The sequence below is a fragment of the Moschus berezovskii genome, chromosome 26 (assembly GCF_049115385.1).
Source record: "Moschus berezovskii isolate FMDL1 chromosome 26, NW_MosBer_1.0, whole genome shotgun sequence".
Classification (NCBI taxonomy): domain Eukaryota; kingdom Metazoa; phylum Chordata; class Mammalia; order Artiodactyla; family Moschidae; genus Moschus; species Moschus berezovskii.
Genome location: NC_142485.1, coordinates 10576996 through 10603054, shown reverse-complemented (window position 1 = coordinate 10603054; position 26059 = coordinate 10576996). Strand labels below are relative to the sequence as shown.

The 26059-nt window shown below is 38.5% G+C and overlaps 1 protein-coding gene across 1 annotated transcript in view; it reads right to left on the bottom strand.

The window, feature by feature from the left end:
• LOC129549236 (A disintegrin and metallopeptidase domain 3-like) overlaps nt 1–26059 on the bottom strand; it is a 133486-nt gene that overhangs the window by 45417 nt on the left and 62010 nt on the right. The window contains exons 11-15 of the mRNA XM_088832665.1: nt 23515–23654; nt 8017–8203; nt 4023–4121; nt 790–985; nt 216–306 (exon numbers count right to left, since the gene is read on the bottom strand). Coding sequence (XP_088688791.1) covers nt 216–306; nt 790–985; nt 4023–4121; nt 8017–8203; nt 23515–23654 — 713 coding nt within the window. The remainder of the gene's footprint in view (nt 1–215; nt 307–789; nt 986–4022; nt 4122–8016; nt 8204–23514; nt 23655–26059) is intronic.

Genomic DNA, 26059 nt, shown 5'->3' with positions numbered 1-26059 from the left:
AAAACAGTAAAAAATATGAGGATAATTCAAAATGTTACTGAGATCATAATACCAAAGCTATTCAGAACATACACCAACTAATAAAGTGCAACATATAAATTCATCTATATAAACCAGGTTAATCTTTCATTTGCATTAAGTGACTCTTGGCAGTATACACACACACAGACACTCACACAGGCCTTTGAAAAATGTATAAATTTCTAAATACATACTGAAACATACAAGATTTTCCTCGACAGTTTCCAAAGTAATCATTTTGATAATTCACTTCTTCTGTACACTGATAACTAGATTCTTTAGCAACTAAAAACAAACAAATTTACAATTACTCATCATTAAAAAATTAAAAGCTAAAACTGTGGTAAATTTATACTGAAATATCTAAAAATTAATGCCTAGTCAATGTCATCTATTACAAATTTCAGTATTATCTATTGGCTATACAAGAAACAGAAACACTTACAGAAAACTACCCACTTAAGAATAGGAGAGCTGTTATGTCAGAGCAGAAATAATTGAGAAATCCTACAGTCTTCTGCACTCTCTCTTATCTTCAATTATAAATTCTACTCACTTTCTCCCAACCACCTCAAATTTGACTAATATCCTATTCATTTTCTCCTGTTCTTATTGGGTCTGTTTTACCTCTTGACGTAGTCCAAAGTTACATTGATTTCAATTTTACGTTCAAATTCGGATTTAACAGTCCTTTTTATTTTGGTGTTTTACTGACTTTAGAAAAATATAGCTTAAAAATAAAGCTCAGAAGAAAAGATAAATTATTACATTTTCCAAACAAACTGACACACTGCTTTGTTCTATCTTGGCATATTCCTCCATAGCAATAGGAACTTTTATTATTGCACATTTGTAAGTCAGAAGCTCTCATATCAGGTGCACAAAATTCAGACACCCCATTGCAAAATTCTGGAAAATCGCATGGATCAGTGCTTTTCCTACACTCTCTTCCTCTTTCGAGTATCTGTGAGAAAAGGAAAAACACATATTTGCTTTGAAGTAGTAAAACAAATGTAAAAAATTAAATAACAGCATTGAATTTGTAGCTGTCATTTTCATTACTGTTACGTTTGTAAGTATTTAAACTATAAATTTGCTTAAAAGTTCTGGTGAAAGAATTTGGAAAGAACTCAAATGCTTACTAATGTGTAAACAAACTGTCGTATGGACAATGGAATGTGTTCGGCCACATAAAGGGATGGAGTACTGATGTATGCTACAAGGTGACTGAAACTCAGAACCACTGTATTTAGTGAAGAAACCAGACACAAGGTTTCCCACTGTATGGGTTCTAGTTCTATGAAATGTCCAGAGTCGGGAAATCCATAGAGACCGAATGCAGTGCTGGTTGCCAGGAACTGAGGGGAAGGGGGAGAGGAGAGCAGGTGCGCCATGGGTCGGGGTCTCCTGTTTGGGTGAGGAAGCGTTATGGAACCAGGTCAAGGTGGTGGCTACACAACACCGTGAATGCACTAAATGCTACTCAATGCACTGACTGCACTCGAAAACGGCTAACTTTTCACTGTGTGACTTGAACTCCAATTTAAAAATGGCCCTAGTGAATGTTCTCCTAGTTACAATGCTTTGGTTATCCCGAATATTCACTTCAAGATGAACAGAAAATATCACTACACATATCTGTTTTTCAACTTTCAATTCTTGGGGACTAATCCATTGCACTCCTGAAATATTTTAACTAACTCAGATGCTGGTCTTTCCAGGTTTCTAAAATGTTTCTTAGTGGACACCCTTGTCCTTTTTGCCCTTCAAGCAATTTTCTTTTCAGGACTAACTCCACTTCTACTATGAAACTGCTTCTGACTCAGGATGACAATCAGAACACTTCTCCCTAGACACAGTGGTGGGAAATTTAACTTAGAATGTAATGGTGGGTCAGGGCTTCTGGAACTTCCAGGGGTGGACATACGTGTTGGGAAAGAGAAGATTCCTCTGTTCTTCTGAAATACCATTCAGTATAGACTAGAAAAGCCAGGATCTGCACTGAGCTATCAGCACTGAATACAGGAAAAGCTTGTCTGAGAACTGCCAAGGAAAATCAAGGATATCCAACTGATGTATAGAACAAGAATCTTGTTGCTCCTGTTTTAAACAAAGATTCACTTGACCATGATGTTGAACTCATGTCATATGTAAGCTTCCTGAGTGCTTGTTTCTTATTCTTTGCTTATCTGTTCATCATCAAGATACAACTGACCCATGATAATTGCTGGTGTGCAGTACCAGACACAGCTCCTTAAAACTTCAGAGAAGAAAGTCTGGGTGCTGGCTAAAACATTAGTCCCTGTTATGTGTCAGATAACAGCAGGTTAAAGTATTGGTCTTCCATATCTTTGCACTTGGACTTGTGTCCATCTAAACTGAAAATTTATAAGGAAAAAACACTGGATCAAAGCATTAAATTCCATACCATGTCAGTGGAAGGTAGAATGGAAAATAGATAAAAATAAAATAAAAAGCCTTTTAAGCTTATGGTCACTAATAACAGAGGCACCTGTGACCCTTGAAAAGACAGCAAAAGCTAGATTTTATGCTATAATATGTAAGAAAGTTAATGGGAACTAACATAGGATATTGAAGCATGCTTCAAGAGTGAGGAGGAAAGGTCCTGGGCAGATGGTGGCAGTGGGTATATTCCCAGAACTAGAATTCAGTCACAGGTTCCTTCAAGTGTGAAAAATGAAAAGGCTGTCCAGGGCTACCTTCTACAGACCAATAAATGCAGCCCTGAATGTTAAAAACAAAAGACGATAGCTGGAGTAACAGCTTTTAGTTGGAACTTCTTTACAGAATTCACTGCTGTTACCCTGAATCTCTCCCTAGAAACTTACATTATGAATTTTCACTGGACCAAATGCAGGAATTATCTCTGTTGCAAAGAATTATCCATTGAGATGTAGGCAGAGGGCAATGCTGGGTGTGTACTAAGTCACTTCAGTCATCTCCAACCCTTTGCAACCCTGTGGATTGCAGGGGCCAGGCTCCTCTGTCCATGGGATTCTCCTGGCAGGCAGGCTCTTTACCACTAGCACCACCTGGGGAGCCCAGATGGAAATGGACTGTTTAGAAAATTCAACTGCTCAGTCTCACTGATTTGGAGACAAAGACAAAGATGAGAGTTCTGGGGAAGGAAAGAACAACACAGTTTATTGCTAAGAAGTGGAAACCCTAGCCTGGCCTCTACATTAATGTGCCTTGAAACAAATGAACATTGGCTTTAAGAACTAGCCCAGTGAGTGAAAAAGAACATGCAGAGAACAGGCTAAAACGGCATGGGGAGAGATTTTCACCGACAGTGGGAAAACCAACCTGACAACAAAACCTCTCATCAATCGGCACTTATGTATGTCACAGCCTCCTGAAAGGGACACAAAAAACGGTGAATGGCTAAAATGAAGCAGTCCCTGCAACGGAGATCTTACCCAGTCTCCTATCAGAGGTGGCTATGAAGGAAAATTGAAGGGAAAACTTCTCAAGGGAAGTCAAGGACTCAGTGAGTGATTGACTAAGTTAATCTTCAGTATTAGATATGCTACATATTGCTGACTATTCCCTATGGATTCCTTTTTTTCTGCTACTTCCAAAGCGAGGGTTTTACTATTATAATTGTCTGTTTATTCAAATATTGTGTCTCAAGTGTGTGTTGGGTGGCTTGTTCATAATTTTGTAATAAGTAGATTGTGAGGAGCTATATTCAGTTATGACTAAGAGGAACTCACAATAACCAAATTACCTGAAATTGTTATTAAATGGCATAATAGGATGAGTTCTGAGTAGGGATTGAAACAATAAGGTTAGAGGTAGGGCTAAAAGTTGATTGGAAAATATCCAAAGACCTCTCAATTCAGAAATCAACTGTGTGAATCAAGAACATATGGTAATATATTTGAAAGATGAGTAAAAATTATGTGGAAAAAAAGCTAAAAAGCCCACAAAAGCAAGAATTTCATGGAAGAAAATAAGGCAATATTCTGAAAACTTACCTGACAAGTTTTTTTTCCACAACATGGTCCAGAACCACAGTCTGCAATTCCAATCAGGGAACAGCTTAAAGGATCACAGCATTTAGTAAACTGGCATTTCTGAAAGCAAAGGTAATTAAGTTAAGTAATTTTGAACTAAATCATTTTACTTATTGCCATAATATCTTAAGACATGTCTCTAATTACAATCACAGTATAATTTTTATATCTGTATCTGTTTTTAACACTGCTACACCAAAACAATGTATTTTGATATAGAAAAAAAGTGGTAATGAAATCATTCATGATTCTATGCTAAAGAACTTGACTGTTAAAAATGTAATGCAATTTATTTCAATCTTTTTGTGTTCATAAATATATGGACAATAAATTTTGAGATATTTTTCATTTGTATGTGTGTGTTACTTGCTCAGTCGTGTCCAACTCTTTGTGGCCTCATGGGCTGTAACCTTGCCAGGTTCCTCTGTTCCTGGAATTCTCCAGGCCAGAATACTGGAGTGGGTAGCCGATCCCTTCTCCAAGGGATCTTCCTAACCCAGGATCGAACCTGGGTCTCCCACATTGCAGGCAGATTTTTACCGTCTGAGCCACTAGGAAGATACTTGTGTGTCTTATCAATTCTCCTCAAGATATTCTGTGACTGTATAAAAGTTTTTGGATGTGATAAAACAGAGCTTTCTAAATAACAACAGCATATTGTGGTTGTGTCATTTCAAAGAAAATTTTTTCACTTTTTAGCTCTTGTATATTAAAGATTGATTCTAAAAGTTATTAGCTCAAAGAATTAAAAAATATTAAGAGCTCTTTCATAATACACATTTATTTCCTTCTTTTTATAGAGTTATCTAGTTAGTGTAAAAGTGATATAAGACTGATAAGTAATATTTTTAAATGAATAAAGTGAATAGGCACAAATAACTGTTAATATCTGTTTCAATTTCACGTATCTGAACAATTTAGTTTATTTTATATATCTATGTATACTTTTTGGTGAGGTATTCTATTTATTTCCTTTATTTCTAAGCACTTTTATATTAATAATATTAGCCCCTAGCCACTAATATATTTTATATTGTTGTGCAATTTGTCATGACAACTTATTTCTATTTTGGCAGGTTTTAAAAATATTTTTGTTACTGTGATATTGTGAAATCTGAAAATTGCCACTTTTCTTTTGTGATTTGTTCTAAGAGCTTTTGTATAAAATTTTCTCCCACATTAACCTCAGTAAATATGAGAAGGTATAACATGTTTCTGTTATGTATATAAATATATGTCTACATATATGTATTTTTATTTTACATTAAGTATTTTGAGTAGTACGTTGTAAATGTAACTATAAGGGGAATATATCTGTTCTGCCAAAGTTAATTAAATTATTATTTTCTTATAGAATAGTAATTTATTACTGATATTTTATTATACTTGGATACTTATATAATGTCCTTTATAAAATGAAACAAAATGCTGTTACACTAATGGCATATTACTAAAGCATATCCCAAATTCTATTCCTATTTAACACTTGTAATATCTATAAGAACCAGATAATAATCATTTTTTCTTTTTAATGTTTCATTATTAAGAATAATGTGTTATGCTTCACAATATAAACATGTTAATGAAAAACAGCAAGTGGATTTAGTGAAGATGGAATATTAAACCCTCACTAAATATTAATATTGGGGAAAATAAAACAAAAATCAGTGATGTGATAGCCTAATATTGAAAATCTAAAATCAAAGAGAGAGCCTACAGTAGACAATATATTTTGACAGTACTCAATGTATAATGGAAATCTAGATTAAAGACCTAGATTTGCCAACATCCACTGGATCATAGAAAAAGCAAGAACTCCAGAAAAACATCTGCTTCATTGACTATGCTAAAGCCTTTGGCTGTGTGGATCACAACAAACTGTGGAAAATTCTGAGAGAGATGGGAATACTAGACTACCTGACCTGCCTCTTGAAAAATCTGTATGCAGGTCAAGAGGTAACACTTAGAATCAGCCATGGAACAACAGACTGGTTCAAAATTGGGAAAGGAATATGTTAAGGCTGTATACCGTCATCTTGCTTATTTAACTTATATGCAGAGTACACCATGCAAAATGCTGGGCTGGAAGAAGCACAAGCTGGACTCAAGATTGCCAGGAGAAATATCAATAACCTCAGATATGCAGATGATACCACCCTTAGGGCAGAAAGTGAAGAAGAACTAAAATGCCTCTTGATGAAAGTGAAAGAGGAGAGTGAAAAAATAGGCTTAAAACTCAACATTTAGAAAACTACGATCATGGTATCTTGTCCCATCACTTCATGACAAATAGATGGGGAAACAATGGAAACAGTGAAAGACTTGACTGGTTTGGGCTTCAAAATTATTGCAGATGGTGACTGCAGCCATGAAATTAAAAGACTCTTGCTCCTTGGAAGAAAAGCTATGATCAACCTAGACAGCATATTAAAAAACAGAGACATTACTTTGCTGATAAAGGCCTGTCTAGTCAAAACTATGGTTTTTCCAGTAGTCATGTATGGATGTGAGAGTTGGACTATAAAGAAAGCTGAGCACCGAAGAGTTGATGCTTTTGAACTGTGGTGTTGGAGAAGACTCTTGAGATTCCCTTGGACTGCAAGGAGATGCAACCAGTCTATCCTAAAGGAAATCAGTCTTGAATACTCATTGGAAGGACTGATGTTGAAGCTAAAACTCCATTACTTTGGCCACCTGATGTGAAGAAATGACTCACTGGAAAAGACGCTGATGCTGGGAAAGATTGAAGGCGGGAGGAGAAAGGTACAACAGAGGATGAGATGGTTGGATGGCATCACTGACTCGATAGACATGAGTCTCAGCAATCTCCGGGAGTTGATGATGGACAGGGAAGCCTGGCGTGCTGCAGTCCATGGTGTCTCAAAGAGTCGGACACAACTGAGTGACTGAACTGACTGAGGTGGTTTATATGCTCAAGAATATTCAAAAAAGAGACTCCAAAATAAGAGATGAGAGTTGACCAAAAATAATAACACAACACTGGAATTTAACAGATGTGGTGGTGCATTTATTATAATACATGAACAGTTGCTCAGTCGTGTCCGACTCTTTGCGACCCCATGGACTGCAGCATGCCATGCTTCTCTGTCCTTCACCATCTCTCAGAGTTTACTCAAACTCATATCCATTGAGTCAGTGATGCCATCCAACCATCTCATCCTCTGTTGTCCCCTTCTCCTCCTGCCTTCAATCTTTCCCAGCATCAGAGTATTTTTCAGTGAGTCGGATTTTTTGCATCAGGTGGCCAAAGTATTGGAACTTCAGCTTTAGCGTCAGTCTTTCCAATGACTATTCAGAGTTGATGTACTTTAGAATTGACTGGTTTGATCTTCTTACAGTTCAAAGGACTGTCAAGATTCTTCTCCAACTTTATAATTCGAAAGTATAAATTCTTTGGTATTCAGCCTTCTTTATGGTCCAACTCTCACATCCATACACAACTACTGGAAAACCCAAGGCTTTGATTACATGGTTCTTTGTGGGCAAAGTGATGTCTCTGTTCTTTAATTCAATTTTGTGAAACCAAGCTAAAATAAATGAAGTTCCCCCGATGCAAGGACTGAAATTAGAAGATGAAGATGTGAACAACAGCATACATTTAATTACTCAGTGATCTAAATCAGTCACTTTAAAGGAATTCATGGATGATTTAGGTGATAATTTACTACTGTTGGAATTGATGTTTATGATACAGAAAGATGGGTAATATTTACACAGTAAGGAAAATCTTCATTCAACCCATGCTGCATTTACCCTATTCTTAAATTCTTCAACTTCGAATTCTGGATGAGCCAGTTATCACATACCCCACAGCTTCCCATCTTAGATGTTTGACTATATGGTACAATTTTTTTTAAAAAATTTCCCCCCTTTATGTCACATCTACATTTGTAAGACTACATGACAAACACAAATATCAGTCTTTTTCACTAACCTCCGGGACACCACAGTCACATTGTTCAGGTGGTTCCAAAATGCCATTGCCGCACATTTGTTCTCTTCCTTGTGGAACCACTTTTGGAACTGTTTGATTCTGAAGACATTCAAATTTAGGCTGTGAAGTTGTATGTTTAAATTCATCTATGCTGCAACTGCTAAAAAACTTTATGCCATGGGAACGTCTAAAATTAAATTGTATTTCTTAGTTAAAAGGAATAAAATCAGTATCAAAGTAACACTCTTCAATAACATGCTGTGAATTATTTACTTCTTCACTTACAGAATAGCCAAGAAATGGAGAGTGCTTTATTTTTAATTCAATTAGTCATAAAAGAATAAGCTCATTTCTATTCTAATTCAGTATAACAGACATCTAATAAGTAGAGGATGTTAAGGAGGTTGCATGATTGAGAATATGTTAAACAAAACAGTGCTTGTAAGTACAACGTACTGTTTATTACTTTCCTTATTATTTACAACATTGTCAAGATTATAATCATTATAGTAAGAAGAACTAGTTATTATTGAGAAAATGATACATACTAGGGATAATATAGAAAACTGAAAGAATAAACACAATGGCTGATCGCATTAATTAAAAGTCAAAATTATTTTTACTTTGGTGACAAAATTAAAACAGCTCAGCATGAAGTATATAGAATGCATAAACCTTGGATTCTCTCTAGTTTGATATGTGTATATTTCTAGTGCACTGTTTAATGGGTTTTTGTTTAAATTAGTAACAAACTCACACTTAGAGAAATGACATGAGAAACGCATTTTGTTTCCTAAGCCAGTTGAATAATAATAATTTTAATGTATAACTCTTACAGAGAATTGAATTCTCTTAAAACAGACCTTCAATAACAGGAAACAAAGATATGTTGTTAACATCTAACTCTTTTATCGGGTTCAAATTTCCCGTTCATCACGGTACTGGCACTCTACAGCACAGAGATCCACTGCAGAACCAACCGCTGCATTTAGCGCTCCTGTGTCCTTAGTTTAGTTGACTACATTTTTTTTTTGTGTGTGTGGCATTTCTGACATTCAAAAGTTTTATAGTCGCAGGCTGATTATTTGGGAAAATGTGCCTCAGTTTAGGTTTATGAAATGTTTCCTGATACTTAGACTGAGGTTATGTATCTTGTTAAACGCATCACAGAAGTGTTTCTGAGTCTGTCTGCTCCACTGCATCCTAACAGCACATGATTCCAACTTGTTATCTTTTAGAAAAAAGTCATTTTGATTAGGTGATTAAAGTCTATACTCTAACATCTCTTTCTCTCTTTATCTCTTAATAATTATTTGGGGAGAAGTTCTATGTATATATATCCTTTCTAGTTACATTTTCAATATATTCACTATGCATGTATATCTTTTATAACCTTATTTTAATATATCCATTCAATATATTTATTCACTTCAAAATAATATTTTCATGTATTTATATGAATATGGACTCAAATTTTCCTAGTACACTACAAGGTGTTTTAAGCCTTAATTAACATTACATATGACTTTCAGATTGTCCTAGATTTGCCTGTTGGAAGACTCCCTCAAACTGCTTTGTGTCCATGAGGTACATATCCAAATTCTTTGAACATCTTATATTCTGACACAAATGCTCACGGCTCATTTGTATCTTGTCTATCTTAGTCCTGAAATCAGGCATATGATGTCTCCAACTTTGTTCTTTCTCAAAATTACTATGGCTATTCAGGGTCCATTCAAATTTTAGGATTGTATATCTGGGAAAATTATCATTGCAATTTGAATAGGGATTATATTGAATGTGCAGACTGATTTGGATAATATAGATTGTTGCTGTTCAGTCACCCAGTTGTGTCCAACTCCTTGCGAACTGCAAAACGCCAGGCCTCCCTGTACCTCACCATCTCCCGAAGTTTGCCCAAGTTCATGTCCACTGTATTGGTGACGCCATCCAGCCATCTCATCTTCTGATGCCCTCTTCTCCTTTCGCCCTCAATCTTTCCTAGCATCAGGGACTTTTTCAATGAGCTGGATGTTCGTATCAGATGCCCAAGATACTGGAGCTTCAGCTTCAGTTTCAGTCCTTACAATGAGTATTCAGGGTTGATTTCCCTAAGATTGACTGGTTTGATCTCCTTGCTGTCCAACAGACTCTCAGGAATCTTCTCCAGCACCACAGTCTGAAGGCATCAATTCTTTGGTGCTCTGCCTTCTTTACCGCCCAGCTCTCACAAATGTAGATGACCACTGGGAAGACCATAGCCCTGTCTATATGGACCTTTGTCGGCAGAGTAGTGTCTCTGCTTTCAACACACTGTCTAGGTTTGACATAGCTTCCCTGGTGGCTCAGACGGTAAAGCGTCTGCCTGCAATGTGGGAGACCTGGGTTCGATCGCTGGGTTGGGAAGATCCTCTGGAGAAGGAAATGGCAACACAATCCAGTACCCTTTCCTGGAAAATCCCATGGACAGAGAAGACTGGTAAGCTACAGTCAATGGGGTCGCAGAGTTGGGCACGACTGAGCGACTTCACTTTTTTGTTTTCCTGCCAAGAAGCAATTGTCTTCTGATTTCATGGCTGATTTCAGTCACCATCCACAAAGATCTTAGGGCCCAAGAAGAGGATATCTGTCACTACTTCCACTTTTCCCCCTTGTATTTGGCATGAAGTCGTGGGGCCAGATGCCATGATCTGAGTTTTCTAATACTTAATTTTAAGCTGGCTCTTTACTGTCCTCCTTCACCCTCATCAGGAGGCTCTTTAGTTCCTTAGTTCCTCCTCACTTTCTGCCATTAGAGTATCATCCATACATCTGAGGTGGTTGATGTTTCTCCCGCCTTTCTTGATTCCAGCTTGTGACTCATTCAGCCTGGCATTTCTCATGCTGTGCTAAGCGCATAGGTTAAACAAACAGGGTGACAGCAGACAGTCTTGTCATACTCCTTTTCCATTTTGAACCAGTCAGCTGTTCCATACAGGGTTGCCTCTGGACCCGCATAAGGTTTCTCAGGAGACAGGTAAGATGGTCTAGTATTCCTGTCTCTTTAAGAGCTTTCCACAGTTTATTATGATCCACACAGTCAAAGGCTTTAGCCCAATTGGTGAAACAGAGGATGATGTTTTTCTGGAATTCCCTTGTCTTCTCTCTGATCCAGCGAATGTTAGCAATTTGATCTCTGGTTCCTCCACCCTTTCTAAACCCAGCTTGGATATCTGAAAGTTCTTAGTGTGCATAATACTGAAGCCTAGCATCCAAGATTTTAAGCATGACCTTACTAGCATGGGAGATGAGTGCAATTATCCTATGGTTGGAACATTCTTTAGTACTACCCTTCTTGGAAATTAGGGTAAGGATTGACCTTTTCCAGTCCTAATATGGATAGTTTAACAATATTAATTCTTTCAATACATGAGCATGAAGTATTTTTTTGTTTCCTAGCATATTATTTAATTCCTTTCATCAATGTCTTATATTTCTCAGTACACATCTTTCACTTTCTTGGCCTTTAAATTTATTCTAAGTAATTTATTCTTTTTGATTCTATTGCTTTCTTAATCTCTACTCCTGATAATTTGTTTTCAGTATATAGCAATACAAAGTATTTTATGTATTAATTTTGCATACTGTGACTTCCCTGAATATGCTTATTACTTCTGACAGTTTTTGGTATAGTCCTTTAGGGTTTTCAATGTGCAAAATCATGTCATCTGCATATAGTGACAGTATTACGTTTCCTCTCTGATTTAGATAACTTTTATGTCTACCACCTAACTGCTCTCCCTGGGACTTTCAATACCATTTTGAATAAAAGTGGCAAGACAGTGCAACCTTGTCTTGTTGCCAGATGTTAGAAGGAAATAATCCATCTTTACCTTTTTCTTGTTTTGCAAAGTTTTGTTTTTGGGCACACCATGCAGCATGCAGGATCCTAGTTTCCTGACCAGGACTGAACTCATGATTTCTATAGTAGAAGCTCAGAGTCTTAACCACAGGACTGCCAGGGAAGTCCCTGCACTGTTGAGTAGGATGTTAGCTATGGTTTGTCATATATAACCATATTAAGTTGAAGCACGTTCCACCATGTCTACTTTGTTAACAGTATTTATCATAACTGGATTTGAATTTTTCAAATATTTTTAATTTATTGAGATGAATATATTTTTATCATTTTTTGTAAATGGGGTATAACATATTGAGTAACAGATGTTGACTCACTCTTGCACCCTTGAAATAAATCCCTATCTTCATGTTATGTGTGCATGCATGCCAAGTCACTTCGACCTTGGCTGACTCTTTGTGACCTCAAGGACTGAAGCCCACCAGGCTTTTCAGTCCATGGGATTCTCCAGGCAAGAATACTGGAATGGGTCGCCATGCCTTTCTCCAGGGGATCTTCCTGACCCTGAATAAAACTCTCATCTCATAAGTCTCCTGCTTTGATAGATGGATTCTTTATCACTAGCACTGCCAGGGAAGCCCTTAACATGATACATGATCATTTTAATGTGCTGTTGAATTTTTAAAAATTTATTTATTGTTAGTTGAAAGATAATTGCTTTACAATATTATGTTGGTTTCTACCATATATTAACATGAATCAGCCACATATATATGTGTCCCCTCCCTCTTGAAACTCCTTCCCACCTCCCACCCCATCTCACCCTTCTAGGTAGTCACAGAGCCCTGGTTTGAGCTCCCTGAGTCATACAGCAAATTCCCACTGGCTATCTCTTTGACATATGGTAGTGAATATGTCTCCCTACTACTCTCTCCATTTGTCCCACCCTCTCCTTGCCCCCGCCTCCCGGAGACCATATATCTATGTCTCCATTCACTTCAGTTCAGTTGCTCAGTCGTGTCTGACTCTTTGCGACCCCATGAATCACAGCACGCCAGGCCTCCGTGTCCATCACCAACTCCCAGAGTTCACTCAAACTCATGTCCACCGAGTCGGTGATGCCATCCAGCCATCTCATTCTCTGTCGTCCCTGTCTCCTCCTGCCCTCAATCCTTCCCAGCATCAGAGTCTTTTCCAGTGAGTCATCTCGTCGCATGAGGTGGCCAAAGTATTGGAGTTTCAGCTTTAGCATCAGTCCTTCCAATGAACACCCAGGATTGATCTGCTTTAGAATGGACTGGTTGGATCTCCTTGCAGTCCAAGGGTCTCTCCAGAGTCTTCTCCAGCACCACAGTTCAAAAGCATCAATTCTTCGGCGGTCAGCTTTCTTCACAGTCCAACTCTCACATCCATACATGACCACGGGAAAAACCATAGCCTTGACTAGACGGACCTTTGCTCTGCAAATAGGTTCATCAGTACCATCTTTCTAGATTCCATATACATATGTTAATGTACGATACTTTTTTTCTCTTTCTGACTGACTTCACTTTGCTTTAACGGCTCTACGTTCATCCACCTCAGTAGCACTGACTCACATGCATTCCATTTTGTGGATGAGTAATAGTCATTTGTATGTATGTACCACAGCTTCTTTATCCATTCATCTGTCAGTGGGCATCTAGGTTGCTTCCATGTCCCAGCTATCAGAAATAGTGATTCAGTGAACACTGGGGTTCAGTTCAGTTCAGTTGCTCAGTCGTGTCCGACTCTTTGTGACCCCATGAATCCCAGCACACCAGGCCTCCCTGTCCATCACCAACTCCCGGAGTTCACTCAAACTCTTGTCCATTGAGTCAGTGATGCCATCCACCCATCTCATGGGTCTATTTCAATTATGGCTCTCTCAAGGTATATGCCCAGTAGTGGGATTGTTGGGTCATATGGCAGTTTAATTCCTAGCTTTTTAAGGAATCTCCATACTGTTTTCTATAGCAGCTGTATCGATTTCCATTCCCACCAACAGTGTAAGAGGTTTCCCTTTTCTCCGCACCCTTTCTAGCGGTTATTATTTGCAGATTTTTGATGACGGTCCTTCTGACTTGTGTGAGGTGATATCTCACTATAGTTGTGATTTGCAGTTCTCTAAAAATGAGTGATGTTGAGCATCTTTTCATGCATTTATTAGCAATCTGTATGTCTTCTTTGGAGAACAAATCAAAATATAATAATAATAGCTTTTCTCTGATCTCTGTTGTCAAGTCTCCTTTTCCTCACTGTGAGTTACAGTCCACCTCTACATCCCTAGGATGCCCTCCAATACTGAGCTGGTCTCTGGACCTGCTATCGGGACAGCTCAGATTCTGGCCCTACACCTGCATATTCTTGCCTCCAGTGTCCACAGCTGCCAGAGTTAGTGTCTTCTGTTCTGTGGGAATTCTCATTGTCCCTTTGTACATTTTATAGACACAGAGTTTGTCTAGTAGATTGTTTGGATTTAATCTGCAGCTTGTACAGTTGATAGGAAGGTTTTCAATCCTCTTCCCTAGCCACACTGCCCTGGGGTTCAACTGTGGTTTTATCTCCACCTCTACATGTGGGTTGTCCACAGGAGTTTGCTCCCGAGGTTGCCCTGGAGGACTTGGTTCTGCTCCAGTGAGGACCAGCTGTGGAGGTGGTGTAGCTGCTTGGATTGCAGGTATTCTGGCAGCTCCAGATATGCAGGGGAGCTAGGGGTCAGGGGAGTAGGAGACATGGTTCTCTTAGAGTTTGCTCTAGCCTCTGGCAGCTCTGCAGCAGTGGGGATCTACTGTAGCAGTGGTGTGGCAGCTTGGAACACAGGGACTGTAACAGTGCCAGGTCCCCAAGGGAGCCAGAAGCCATTGGTACAGGAGATATGGTACTACTAGGATTTTTTCAAGCCTCTGGCACCTCTGCCTCTCTGAGAATTAAGAATGGAGGTGGTGCAGCTGCTTGGATTGCAGAGACCCTGGCAATGCCAAGTGTGCACGGACCCTGGCAGCCTCAGGAGCAGGAGCTATGGCACTTATAGACTTTTTCTAGCCTCAGGCAGCTGGCACTCAAAGAGACTTTCCAGCTGATCCTTCTCTGTTGTTCAGCATGTCAGGCACTTAAATGCCTCCCCTGACTGGGGTCCTTTCTCTATTGGTGTACCAGGTACTTAAAGGGCTCCCCTGGCTGGGGTCCTTCTCTGTTGATCACTGCATCAGGTGAGCCAAACTTAAAAGGCCACCCTCCCTGGGTCTTCCCTAACTGGTCAGCTGCTGGTGCTGGCATGTGGAGAGAGAGGCTACAGTGATGGTTCCACCCCTTGCCTATGACTCCGCAGTATCACCTTGCCTACACAGCTGTCTGGCATTTTCCGCCTCCATCTCCTCCCTGACGTCCCCTCAAGTTGTCTCCCCATAGTCAACAACAGACCTTACCCTGAGATTGCTCTCCAGTCTATATACTCCGGCCCCCAGCTGCCACACATTCCAAGAGACTTGTGTCCCTGTCCAGGGAAGGAATGGGCTGCCAGAAGGACTGTCTGTGTAGTTCTCATTCCATTCAGACTGTCATAGATCAGCTGCCGCATTCTCCTAAAGCCTCCACTGTCCCAAAATATTGCCCTGCTGTGGGGATCCGACTGATGCTTCAGTTCCCTTATACCCTGGATGCAGGTTCAGTCCTGATCACTCTCCTCCTTCCTTTGTCCTGTCAAGTTTTGCATCAATCTATACATTCCTTTTCAGTGGTCAGGGACTCCTGCCCACTTTCAACTGGTGTTCTGAGAGAACTTCTGCAACTGAAGCTGTATTCCTGATGCATCCTCCATGAAGAGAGGTGTGCTCCACACCCACCTATTCCCCCAACACTTATGGCTGTGTACTGTTGAATTTGGCTTGCTAATATTTTGCTGAAGACTTTTGCTTCGAAATTCATCAAAACCATAACATTTCTTTTTTTTCCCACGCTATCCTTGTTTGTTTCAGTATGAAAACATGTGTTGGTCTCATAAAATATTGATTGAAAAATTTCCCTCCTCTTCTATTTATCAGAAGAGTTTGAAGATTTGTAGGAATTCTTCTTGAATGTTTTGTATAGCTCACCAGGGAAACCAGTGGTCCTGGACTTTTGGTTGCTGGAAGGTTTTTGATTCCTAATTCAATCTCCTTATGGGTAATCAATCTGTTCTTGCTTTATATTTCTTTATGATTCAGTATTGGAAGGTTCTATGTTCTTAGATTATTATTCATTTCTCTTAGATTTTCCAAATTGTTCATGTGTAATTGTTTATAATAGTCTCTTATAATATTTTGCTTTATGTAGTATTAGTTGCAACATATTGTCTTTCATTTTTAATTTTTAAAATTTGAATCTTTTTTTGGAAAACTTTGAGCTAAAAGTTTGTCAGTCTTGTTTATTTTCTCAGAGAATGATTTCTTGGCTTCACTGATCTTTTCTTATTAGCTTTTTAGTCTCTATTTCATTTATTTTCACTGCGACTTTTGATACTTCCTTTCATCTACTAAGTTGGACTTCATTTGTTCTTTTTTCTAGTATAGATTAGGATGGTTTTTGTTTTTGTCTTTAGCTTTTCCTTGAAATAGTGATTAATCACCATAAACTTCTACTTACAACTGCTTTGTCTGCATGACATAAATTTCAGTATGTTGTATTTCCATTTTTGTTGCTTTCAAGGTACTTTTTGAGTTTTCTTTTATTTCTTTGTTGGCACATGGTTATTTAGCGATACCTTGTTTAGTTTTCACATATTTTTGAGTTTTCCAGTTTTCTTTTAATTTATGTCCAGGTTTTTACTATTGGGGTTAGAAAAGATGTTGAATATGGTTCAAAATTCTTTAGTTGGTTAAACTTATTTTGTGATCTAACATATGATTTATTCAGGAGAAGGCTTCAAATACACAAGAAGAATGTGCATTCTATTTCTGTTGGGTGGAATGTTCTGTAATGGGTCAATCTATCAGGCCTACGGTTTCATTACAGCCAATGTTTCTTTTTTGACATTCTGCCTGGATGATCTATCTGATCAAATACATAGGTACTGAAAAGTTTCCTACTATTATTGTATTACTGTCTGTTTCTTCTTTTATTCCTGTCCATATTTGCTTTATGTATTTAGTTGATTCTGTGTTGAGTTCAGGCTTCCCTGGTGGCTCATTGGTAAAGATTCTCTGCCAAGCAGGAGATGTGGGTTTGACCCCTGGGTCAGGAAGATACCGTGGAGAAGGAAATGGCAACCTATTCCAGTCTGGGGAATCCCATGGACAGAGGAGCCTGGTGGGCTATAGTCAGTGAGGCTGCAAAAGAGTTGGACATGACTTCGCAACTAAACAATGAAACAATAAAAACAACAAATGTTGACTGTATATATATTCTGTTCTGTTCCGTTGCTCAGTTGTGTCCGACTCTTTGCGACCCCGTGGACTGTAGCCTACCAGGCTTCTCCGTCCATGGGCTTCTCCAGGCAAGAATACTGGAGTGGGTTGCCATTTCCTTCTCCAGGGGATCTTCCCAACCCAGGGATCGAACCTGGATCTCCTGCATTGGAGGCAGACGCTTTAACCTCTGAGCCACCAGGGAAGCCCGTATATATATTAATAAGTGTTATTTCTTCTTACTGTATTGTTCCTGATATCAATAAGCAGTACCCTTCTTTATCTCTATCAGTATTTGTTTTAAAGACCATTTTATTTGATATTAGCTTTCTTTGGGTTTCTATTTACATGAAATATCTTTTTCCATCTTTTCACTTTTGCTTTGTGTGTCCTGCATGGAATCACTTGTAGGTACGAGAGCGGTGGATCTTGCTTTCCATTCATCAATCATTCCGTCTTTTGGCTGGAAAGTTTGATACATTTGCTTTAAAAGTAATTATTGATGGCAAGGACTTACTATTTCCCATGAGGTGATGCCTAGATCTTTGTTTTCTGAATGTTGAGCTTCAAGCCAACCTTTTCACTCTCCTCTTTCACCAAGAGGCTTTCTAGTTCCTCTTCACTTTCTGCCATAAGGGTGGTGTCATCTGCATATCTGAGGTTACTGATATTTCTCCCAGAAATCTTGATTCCAGCTTGTGCTTCTTCCAGCCCAGCGTTCCTCATGATGTACTCTGCATATAAGTTAAATAAAGAGGGTGACAATATACTAGCTTGACGTACTCCTTTTCCTATTTGGAACCAGTCTGTTGTTCCATGTCTAGTTCTAACTGTTGCTCCTGACCTGCACACAGGTTTCTCAAGAGTCAGGTCAGGTGGTCTGGTATTCCCATCTCTTTCAGAATTTTCCACAGTTTATTGTGATCCACAGAGTCAAAGGCTTTGGCATAATCAATAAAGCAGAAATAGATGCTTTTCTGGAACTCTCTTGCTTTTTCAATGATCCAGTGAATGTTGGCAATTTGTTCTCTGGTTCCTCTGCCTTTTCTAAAATCAGCTTGAACATCTGGAAGTTCACAGTTCACATATTTCTGAAGCCTGGCTTGGAGAATTTTGAGAATGACTTTACTAGCGTGTGAGATGAGTACAACTGTGTGGTTGTTTGAGCATTCCTTGGCATTGCCTTTCTTTGGGATTGGAATGAAAACTGACCTTTACCAGTCCTGTGACCACTGCTGAATTTTCCAAATTTGCTGGCATATTGAGTGCAGCACTTTCACAGCATCATCTTTCAGGATTTGAAATGACCAACCTAGATAGTATATTAAAAAGCAGAGACATTACTTTGCCAACCAAGGTCCGTCTAGTCAAGGCTATGTTTTTTCCAGTGGTCATGTATGGATGTGAGAGTTGGACTGTGAAGAAAGCTGATTGCCGAAGAATTATTGCTTTTGAACTGTGGTGCTGGAGAAGACTCTGGAGAGTCCCTTGGACTGCAAGGAGATCCAACCAGTCCATTCTACAGGAGATCAATCCTGGGTGTTCATTGGAAGGACTGATGCTAAAGCTGAAACTCCAATACTTTGGCCACCTCATGCGATGAGTTGACTCACTGGAAAAGACTCTGATGTTGGGAGGGATTGGGAGAAGGAGGAGAAGGGGACAACAGAGAATGAGATTGCTGGATGGCATCACTGACTCGATGGACATGAGTTTGAGTGCACTCCGGGAGTTGGTGATGAACAGGGAGGCCTGGTGTGCTGTGATTCATGGGGTCGGAAAGAGTCGGACACGACTGAGCGACTGAACTGAACTGAAAGGGTCCAGAGATAAGAAAGGAAGCAACAAACAAATGAAAAAAAAAAAAAAAAGAAAGAAAGAAATAGCTGGGTCCAAGATGGTGAACAATCAGAACTCCAAGAAAGCATGAGTGTCATCATATGTTTATTTTACTATATTAGAGTATTAAATGACAGACCTACCAGTGCCCATAAATGGACATTATTATTCAAAAAGAATTAGTAAATGTAGGCAACCCACTCCTTTGAAAAAGCCCTGCCCCTTCCCTGGAGGACTAATGCATATGCTTCTGTATCACTAGCCTCTCTCCTCCTTTCTTTGTCTTTACTTTTTTATTTTTATTTATTTAGTATAAATTTATTTATTTTAATTGGAGGCTAATTACATTACAATATTGTATTGATTGGTTTTGCCATACATTGACATGAATCTATCCCGGGTGTACATGTGTTCCCCATCCTGAACCCCCATCCCACCTCCCTCCCCATACTATCCCTTTGGGTCATTCCAGTGCACCAGCCCCGAGCATCCTGTATCATACATTGAACCTGGACTGGCGATTCATTTCACATATGATAATATACATGTTTCAAAGTCATTCTCCCAAATCATCCCACCCTTGCTCTCTCCCACAGAGTCCTAAAGACTGTTCTATACATCTGGGTCTCTTTTGCTGTCTCGCATACAGGGTTATCATTACCATCTTTCTAAATTCCATATATATGTGTTAGTATACAGTATTGGTGTTTTTCTTTCTGGCTTACTTCACTCTGTATAATAGGCTCCAGTTTCATCCACCTCATTAGAACTAATTCAAATGTTTTGTTTTCAGTGGCTGAGTAATACTCCATTGTGTAGATGTACCACAGCTTTCTTATCCATTCGTCTGCAGATGGACATCTAGGCTGCTTCCATGTCCTGGCTATTATAAACAGTGCTGCGATGAATACTGGGGTACACGTTTCTCTTTCAATTCTGGTTTCCTCAGTGTGTATGCCCAGAAGTGCGATTGCTGGGTCGTATGGCAGTTCTATTTCCAGTTTTTTAAGGAATCTCCACACTGTTCTCCATAGTGGCTATACTAGTTTGCATTCCCACCAACAGTGTAAGAGGGTTCCCTTTTCTCCACACCCTCTCCAGCATTTATTGCTTGTAGACTTTTCGATAGCAGCCATTCTGACTGGCGTGAAATGGTACCTCATTGTGGTTTTGATTTGCATTTCTCTGATAATGAGTGATGTGGAGCACCTTTTCATGTATTTGTTAGCCATTTGTATGTGTTCTTTGGAGAAATGTTCTGTTTAGTTCTTTGACCCATTTTTTGATTGGGTCATTTATTTTTCTGGAATTGAGCTGCAGGAGTTGCTTTTATATTTTTGAGATCAATTCCTTGTCAACTGCTTCATTTGCTATTATTTTCTCCCATTCTGAAGGCTGTCTTTTCACCTTGCTTAGTTTCCTTTGTTGTGCAGAAGCTTTTAATTTTAATTAGGTCCCATTTATTTTTGCTTTCATTTCCAGTGTTCTGGGAGGTGGGTCATAGAGGATTCTGCTGTGATTTATGTCAGAGAGTGTTTTGCCTATGTTCTCCTCTAGCAATTTTATAGTTTCTGGTGTTATGTTTAGATCTTTAATCCATTTTGAGTTGATATTTGTGTTTGGTTTTAGAAAGTGTTCTATTTTCATTATTTTACAAGTGGTTGACCAGTTTTCCCAGCACCACTTGTTAAAGAGATTGTTTTTTCTCCATTGTATATTCTTGAATCCTTTGTCAAAGATAAGGTGTCCATAGGTGTGTGGAGTACATCATGAGGAACGCTGGGCTGGAAGAAGCACAAGCTGGAATCAAGATTGCTGGGAGAAATATCAATAATCTCAGATATGCAGATGACACTACCCTTATGGCAGAAAGTGAAGAGGAACTCAAAAGCCTCTTGATGAAAGTGAAAGAGGAGAGTGAAAAGGTTGGCTGGAAGCTCAACATTCAGAAAACAAAGATCATGGCATCTGGTCCCATCACTTCATGGGAAATAGATGGAAAAACAGTGGAAACAGTGTCAGACTTTATATTTTTGGGCTCCAAAATCACTGCAGATGCTGATTGCAGCCATGAAATTAAAAGACGCTTGCTCCTTGGAATGAAAGTTATGACTAACCTTGATAGTATATTAAAAAGCAGAGACATTACTTTGCCAACCAAGGTCCATCTAGTCAAGGCTATGGTTTTTCCCGTGGTCATGTATGGATGTGAGAGTTGGACTGTGAAGAAAGCTGATCGCCGAAGAATTGATGCTTTTGAACTGTGGTGTTGGAGAAGACTCTTGAGAGTCCCTTGTACCGCAAGGAGATCCAACCAGTCCATTCTACAGGAGATCGATCCTGGGTGTTCATTGGAGGGACTGATGCTGAAGCTGAAACTCCAATACTTTGGCCACCTCATGCGACGAGTTGACTCACTGGAAAAGACTCTGATGCTGGGAAAGGTTGGGGGCGGGAGGAGAAGGGGATGACCGAGAATGAGATGGCTGGATGGCATCACCGACTCTGTGGACATGCGTTTGAGTGAACTCCAGGAGTTGGTGATGGACGGGGAGGCCTGGCGCGCTGTGATTCATGGGGTCGCGGAGAGTCGGACACGACTCAGCAACTAAACTGAACTGAACTGAACTGAGGTGTGTGGATTTATCTCTGGGCTTTCTATTTTGTTCCATTGATCTATATTTCCGTCTTTGTGCCAGTACCATACTGTCTTCATGACTGTGGCTTTGTAGTAGAGCCTGAAGTCAGACAGGTTGATTCCTGCAGTTCCATTCTTATTTCTGAAGATTGCTTTGGCTATTTGAGGTTTTTTGTATTTCCATACAAATTGTGAAATTATTTGTTCTAGTTTTGTGAAAAATACCATTGGTAGTTTGATAGGGATTGCACTGAATCTATAGATTGCTTTGGCCAGTATACTCATTTTCACTATACTGATTCTTCTGATCCATGAACATGGTATAATTCTCCATCTATTTGTGTTCTCTTTGATTTTTTTCACCAGTGTTTTATAGTTTTCTATATATAGGTCTTTTGTTTCTTTAGGTAGATATATTCCTAAGTATTTTATTCATTTTGTTGCAATGGTGGATGGAATTGTTTCCTTAATTTCTCTATTTTCTCATTATTAGTGTATAGGAATGCAAGGGATTTCTGTGTGTTGATTTTATATCCTTCAAGTTTACTATATTCATTGATTATCTCTAGGAATTTTCTGGTGGAGTCTTTAGGGTTTTCTGTGTCGAGGATCATGTCATCTGCAAACAGTGAGAAATAAATCCCTATCACCATGTGGGTGAGAAGTTCATCTTTGAACTTATTCATTCTTTGCCCATTGAAGAAATTTTATCTGTTGAGAGATCTCAGCTACCGTTTCATTACTCTGCTTCTTGAATAAAACAAAACAAGAACCATCCCCCGTCCAGGCAGAGAAGCTAGGGTCCATAGGACTTAATTCAGTAACAGTATTACCCTATTGTTATTCTGTGTGAAGTATTTATCATTCATGTTACAAAACATGTTTTATTATCCATGGTGCATAAATCAATTAAAATGTGTTTTGGTACATTTATCATAAAATCACAATTTCTGCATCATGATTGCTTGCTTAGCTCCTTTCCTACATTTTCCAGTCCTTCCTGGACCTCTTTCTCTGAATCATGATTCTTTAACCTGATTGTATTTTACCATCTTTAAAAAAATATTCTATGCTTTTAATATTCTTCCAAATAATTTCAGTTATTATTATTATTTCTTTTTTTAAAAATCCTTTCCAGTCTTTTGAGCTTTTAACATTTCTTCATATCCACATATCACTTCACTGTCTGTCCCTGAAAAGTTTTCAACAAGTTCTTCATGTGACCAGACTTATTTCTTCTCTTTCAGGTCCCAACATGAGTTTTGTCTCATAGAAAGCTTCCTAGATCCCTCCCCCCGTTTTTTATCATAAAATTTCTCTTCTCCATGTATTCCTTATTTATTTTCCTCTAGGCACTTAATATAAGTCATTTAAATTTTGCTTATTCTCATGTTGACTTTAAAATTCTGTTCCTGATAGACTAATATAAAATATATAACACTTTTCTATCTTGTTAATCATCCACATGACAGACTAACACAATTCTTGTAACTGTACATGCTTAAATTCTTTTTTGACAGGATGAATAAATCTCACATCAAGATTCCAGTGCTTCACAAGAACTCATCATCAATGACTTGATACTACAGCACTGAACACAGAAATATGAAGCACATTTTCTACAATATCAAATGTTAATTCCCTTTAATAAACATTAAAATAATTCATAGGTATTTAGTAAAAATGCTTTTATATACATTATATCAAAGATATAGCACATCAAGAAATGCTATAAATATCTCCCAAAAGAAGACAAAGTTTTGATAAAAATCACATCTTACATTGCTTCAGGATTCATTATGCATGCAATTCCTGGACAGGAACATTTGTAGGTGTTATTATTATACGTTAATCCCAGCATAATTCCAAGTAACTGCGTGAAAATAACTGAAAATGCCTCTAAAGTTATCATCTTTGAATACTAAATGAAATAAAAAACAGAATGGGTTCAAGTTATTTTTTTCAATCCCTGGTTTTCTCATGTAATTGTGGCTATATTAACTAAATGCAAATACTAATTAAATAAGCTTTTATATAAAGCTCATTATTTTCTTAAGAACACTGGCAAAGTTAGATTTTGTTATTCTTTTTGGATAGTAGTACTCTCAATACAAATGGCATTCATATATAAACAATAATGTTAATAATATATGTTTTCATTACATGCTACTGATTTAATCCTAATAAACTGAAAAAAAATATTCTGAGATGATTTATCATTGTTTTAGTAACTATAATACTTTTAATTTAAACACTTTGAAAAATACACAGATTTTTAAGAGTTTAACTGACAGTTTTAATGTCAGAAATGGTTTTAGGATAAAATCAGTTTTTTCCTAAAGGCAAAATACTAGCATTAAAAAAATAAAACTTGAGTCGTGATGAAAGCAACACACAAAGCCTTTCCTATCCTTCCTATGGATACAAGTTTTCAGTGAAATTTTCTAAATGGTATAGGGGATAACTATTGGATCATGAAGTAAGGCAATGTTGAATTTTATAAGAGATTACCAAACTGTCTAAAGCCTAATTCATCAACATGAATGACATTTCCTATTGCTCCAAGTCCTCACAATATTTGGTATCATCAGTTTTGCACATGGGAGGATTGGGGGTGGGAGAAGACGGGGACGACAGAGAATGAGATGGCTGGATGGCATCACCGACTGTATGGACATGAGTTTGAGTGAACTCCGGGAGTTGGTGATGGACAGGGAGGCCTGGCGTGCTGTGATTCATGGGGTCGCAAAGAGTTGGACACAACTCAGCGACTGAACTGAACTGAACAAAACTGAATAAGAACAGCAAGTTAAATTCTCGCCTTTTTCCAAACCTTAGTGGGAAACACTTCATCTCTAAGCATTAAATTTGGTGTAAGCTCTATTTTTTTCTAAATGGTCTTTGTGAAGTTGCTAGTTTGCTTCTCTTACTATTTTGGTGTGCTTAATCATAAATTGTCTTAAAATTGTCAAATGCATTTACTGCTTCTATTGATATAATCAAATAATTTTCCATTTTAGTGTAATGATAGGATCAACTAACTTAATTGGCTTTACATAATTTCCTATCCTTAAGTATCTGAAAATTTCAGAAATAAATATCGATAGAGTAATAAAATATTAAAAAATTAATCATGGTTATACATCCATACAAACAATAAACTTAAAAATTTACTGAGGGTCATTAAAAAGAGATTTTATCAGGCAAAAGAAACAATCAGAAATGAAGACAAGTCATTTGAAACAGTTTTTTTCACAGAAGCAAAAAACAAAAACAAAATGAAGAAAACAAGATTGTGACAAATCCACCAACATATATATGCACTATGGGTGTCTCAGAAAGAGAAGAGAGAAAGGGAAAGAGAGCTTATTCAAGAAAATCAGTGCCAAAATAGTTAGAAATCTGAGCACATGTGGATTTAAGAAGCTTAAGGAACTCAAACTAGAAAAATCCAAAGGGACCCTACAAAGAAAATCACAACTAGCTGTTGAACAAACATCAACAGGAAGATGATGGAACCCACAAAAATGGATACTCCATGTCCAGAGACAAAGGAGAGAATTAAACAAGATGGTAGGAAGAGTGTAATCATGACCAAATGAAATCCCATTCCCAGCTGGTGCTGGGTGACCCACAAACTGTAGAGAAACAATACCAAAGAAGTTCCCTCCATTGCTGTGAAGGTTCTGAGCCCCATGTCAAGCTTCACAACCCAGGGATCTAGCCAAGTGACTAGGAATCCCCAAGAAATCTGACTTTTAAGGAGAGCAGGATTTGACTGCAGGACTTGCACAGGTCTGAGGCAAAAGAGACTCTATTCTTGCAGGGCACAAAGAAACTCTTGTGTGAAACAGGATCCAGGGGAGAGGAGCAGTGACCATACAGGAGACTGAATCAGACCTACCAGCTAGTTTTGGAAGGTTTTCTGCTGAGATATGGGTTGCCAGTGGCTCATTGCTGGGACAGGGACACTTGAAGCAGCAGTTCTGGGAGGTGCCCTTTGGCAAGAGCCTTCTTGGAGGTCACCATTTGCCCTACCATAGAGCCTGTAGGTTTCTGGCCTGTATTACCTCAGGCCAAACAACTAGCAAAGAGGGAGCACAGGTTCATCCATCAGCAGACAACTGGATCAAAGTGTTACTGAGCACAGCCCTACCCATCAGAGCAAGACTCAGTTATTCACACCTCCCATCAGCTCCTTCCTCAACAACCAGAGGGCAGAAAGAAGAAGAAAGTAGAACTGCAATCCCACAGCTTCCAAAAGAAAAATCACAATCACAGAAAGTTAATCAAAATGAAAATGCTGAGAATTACATCTCTAGATGA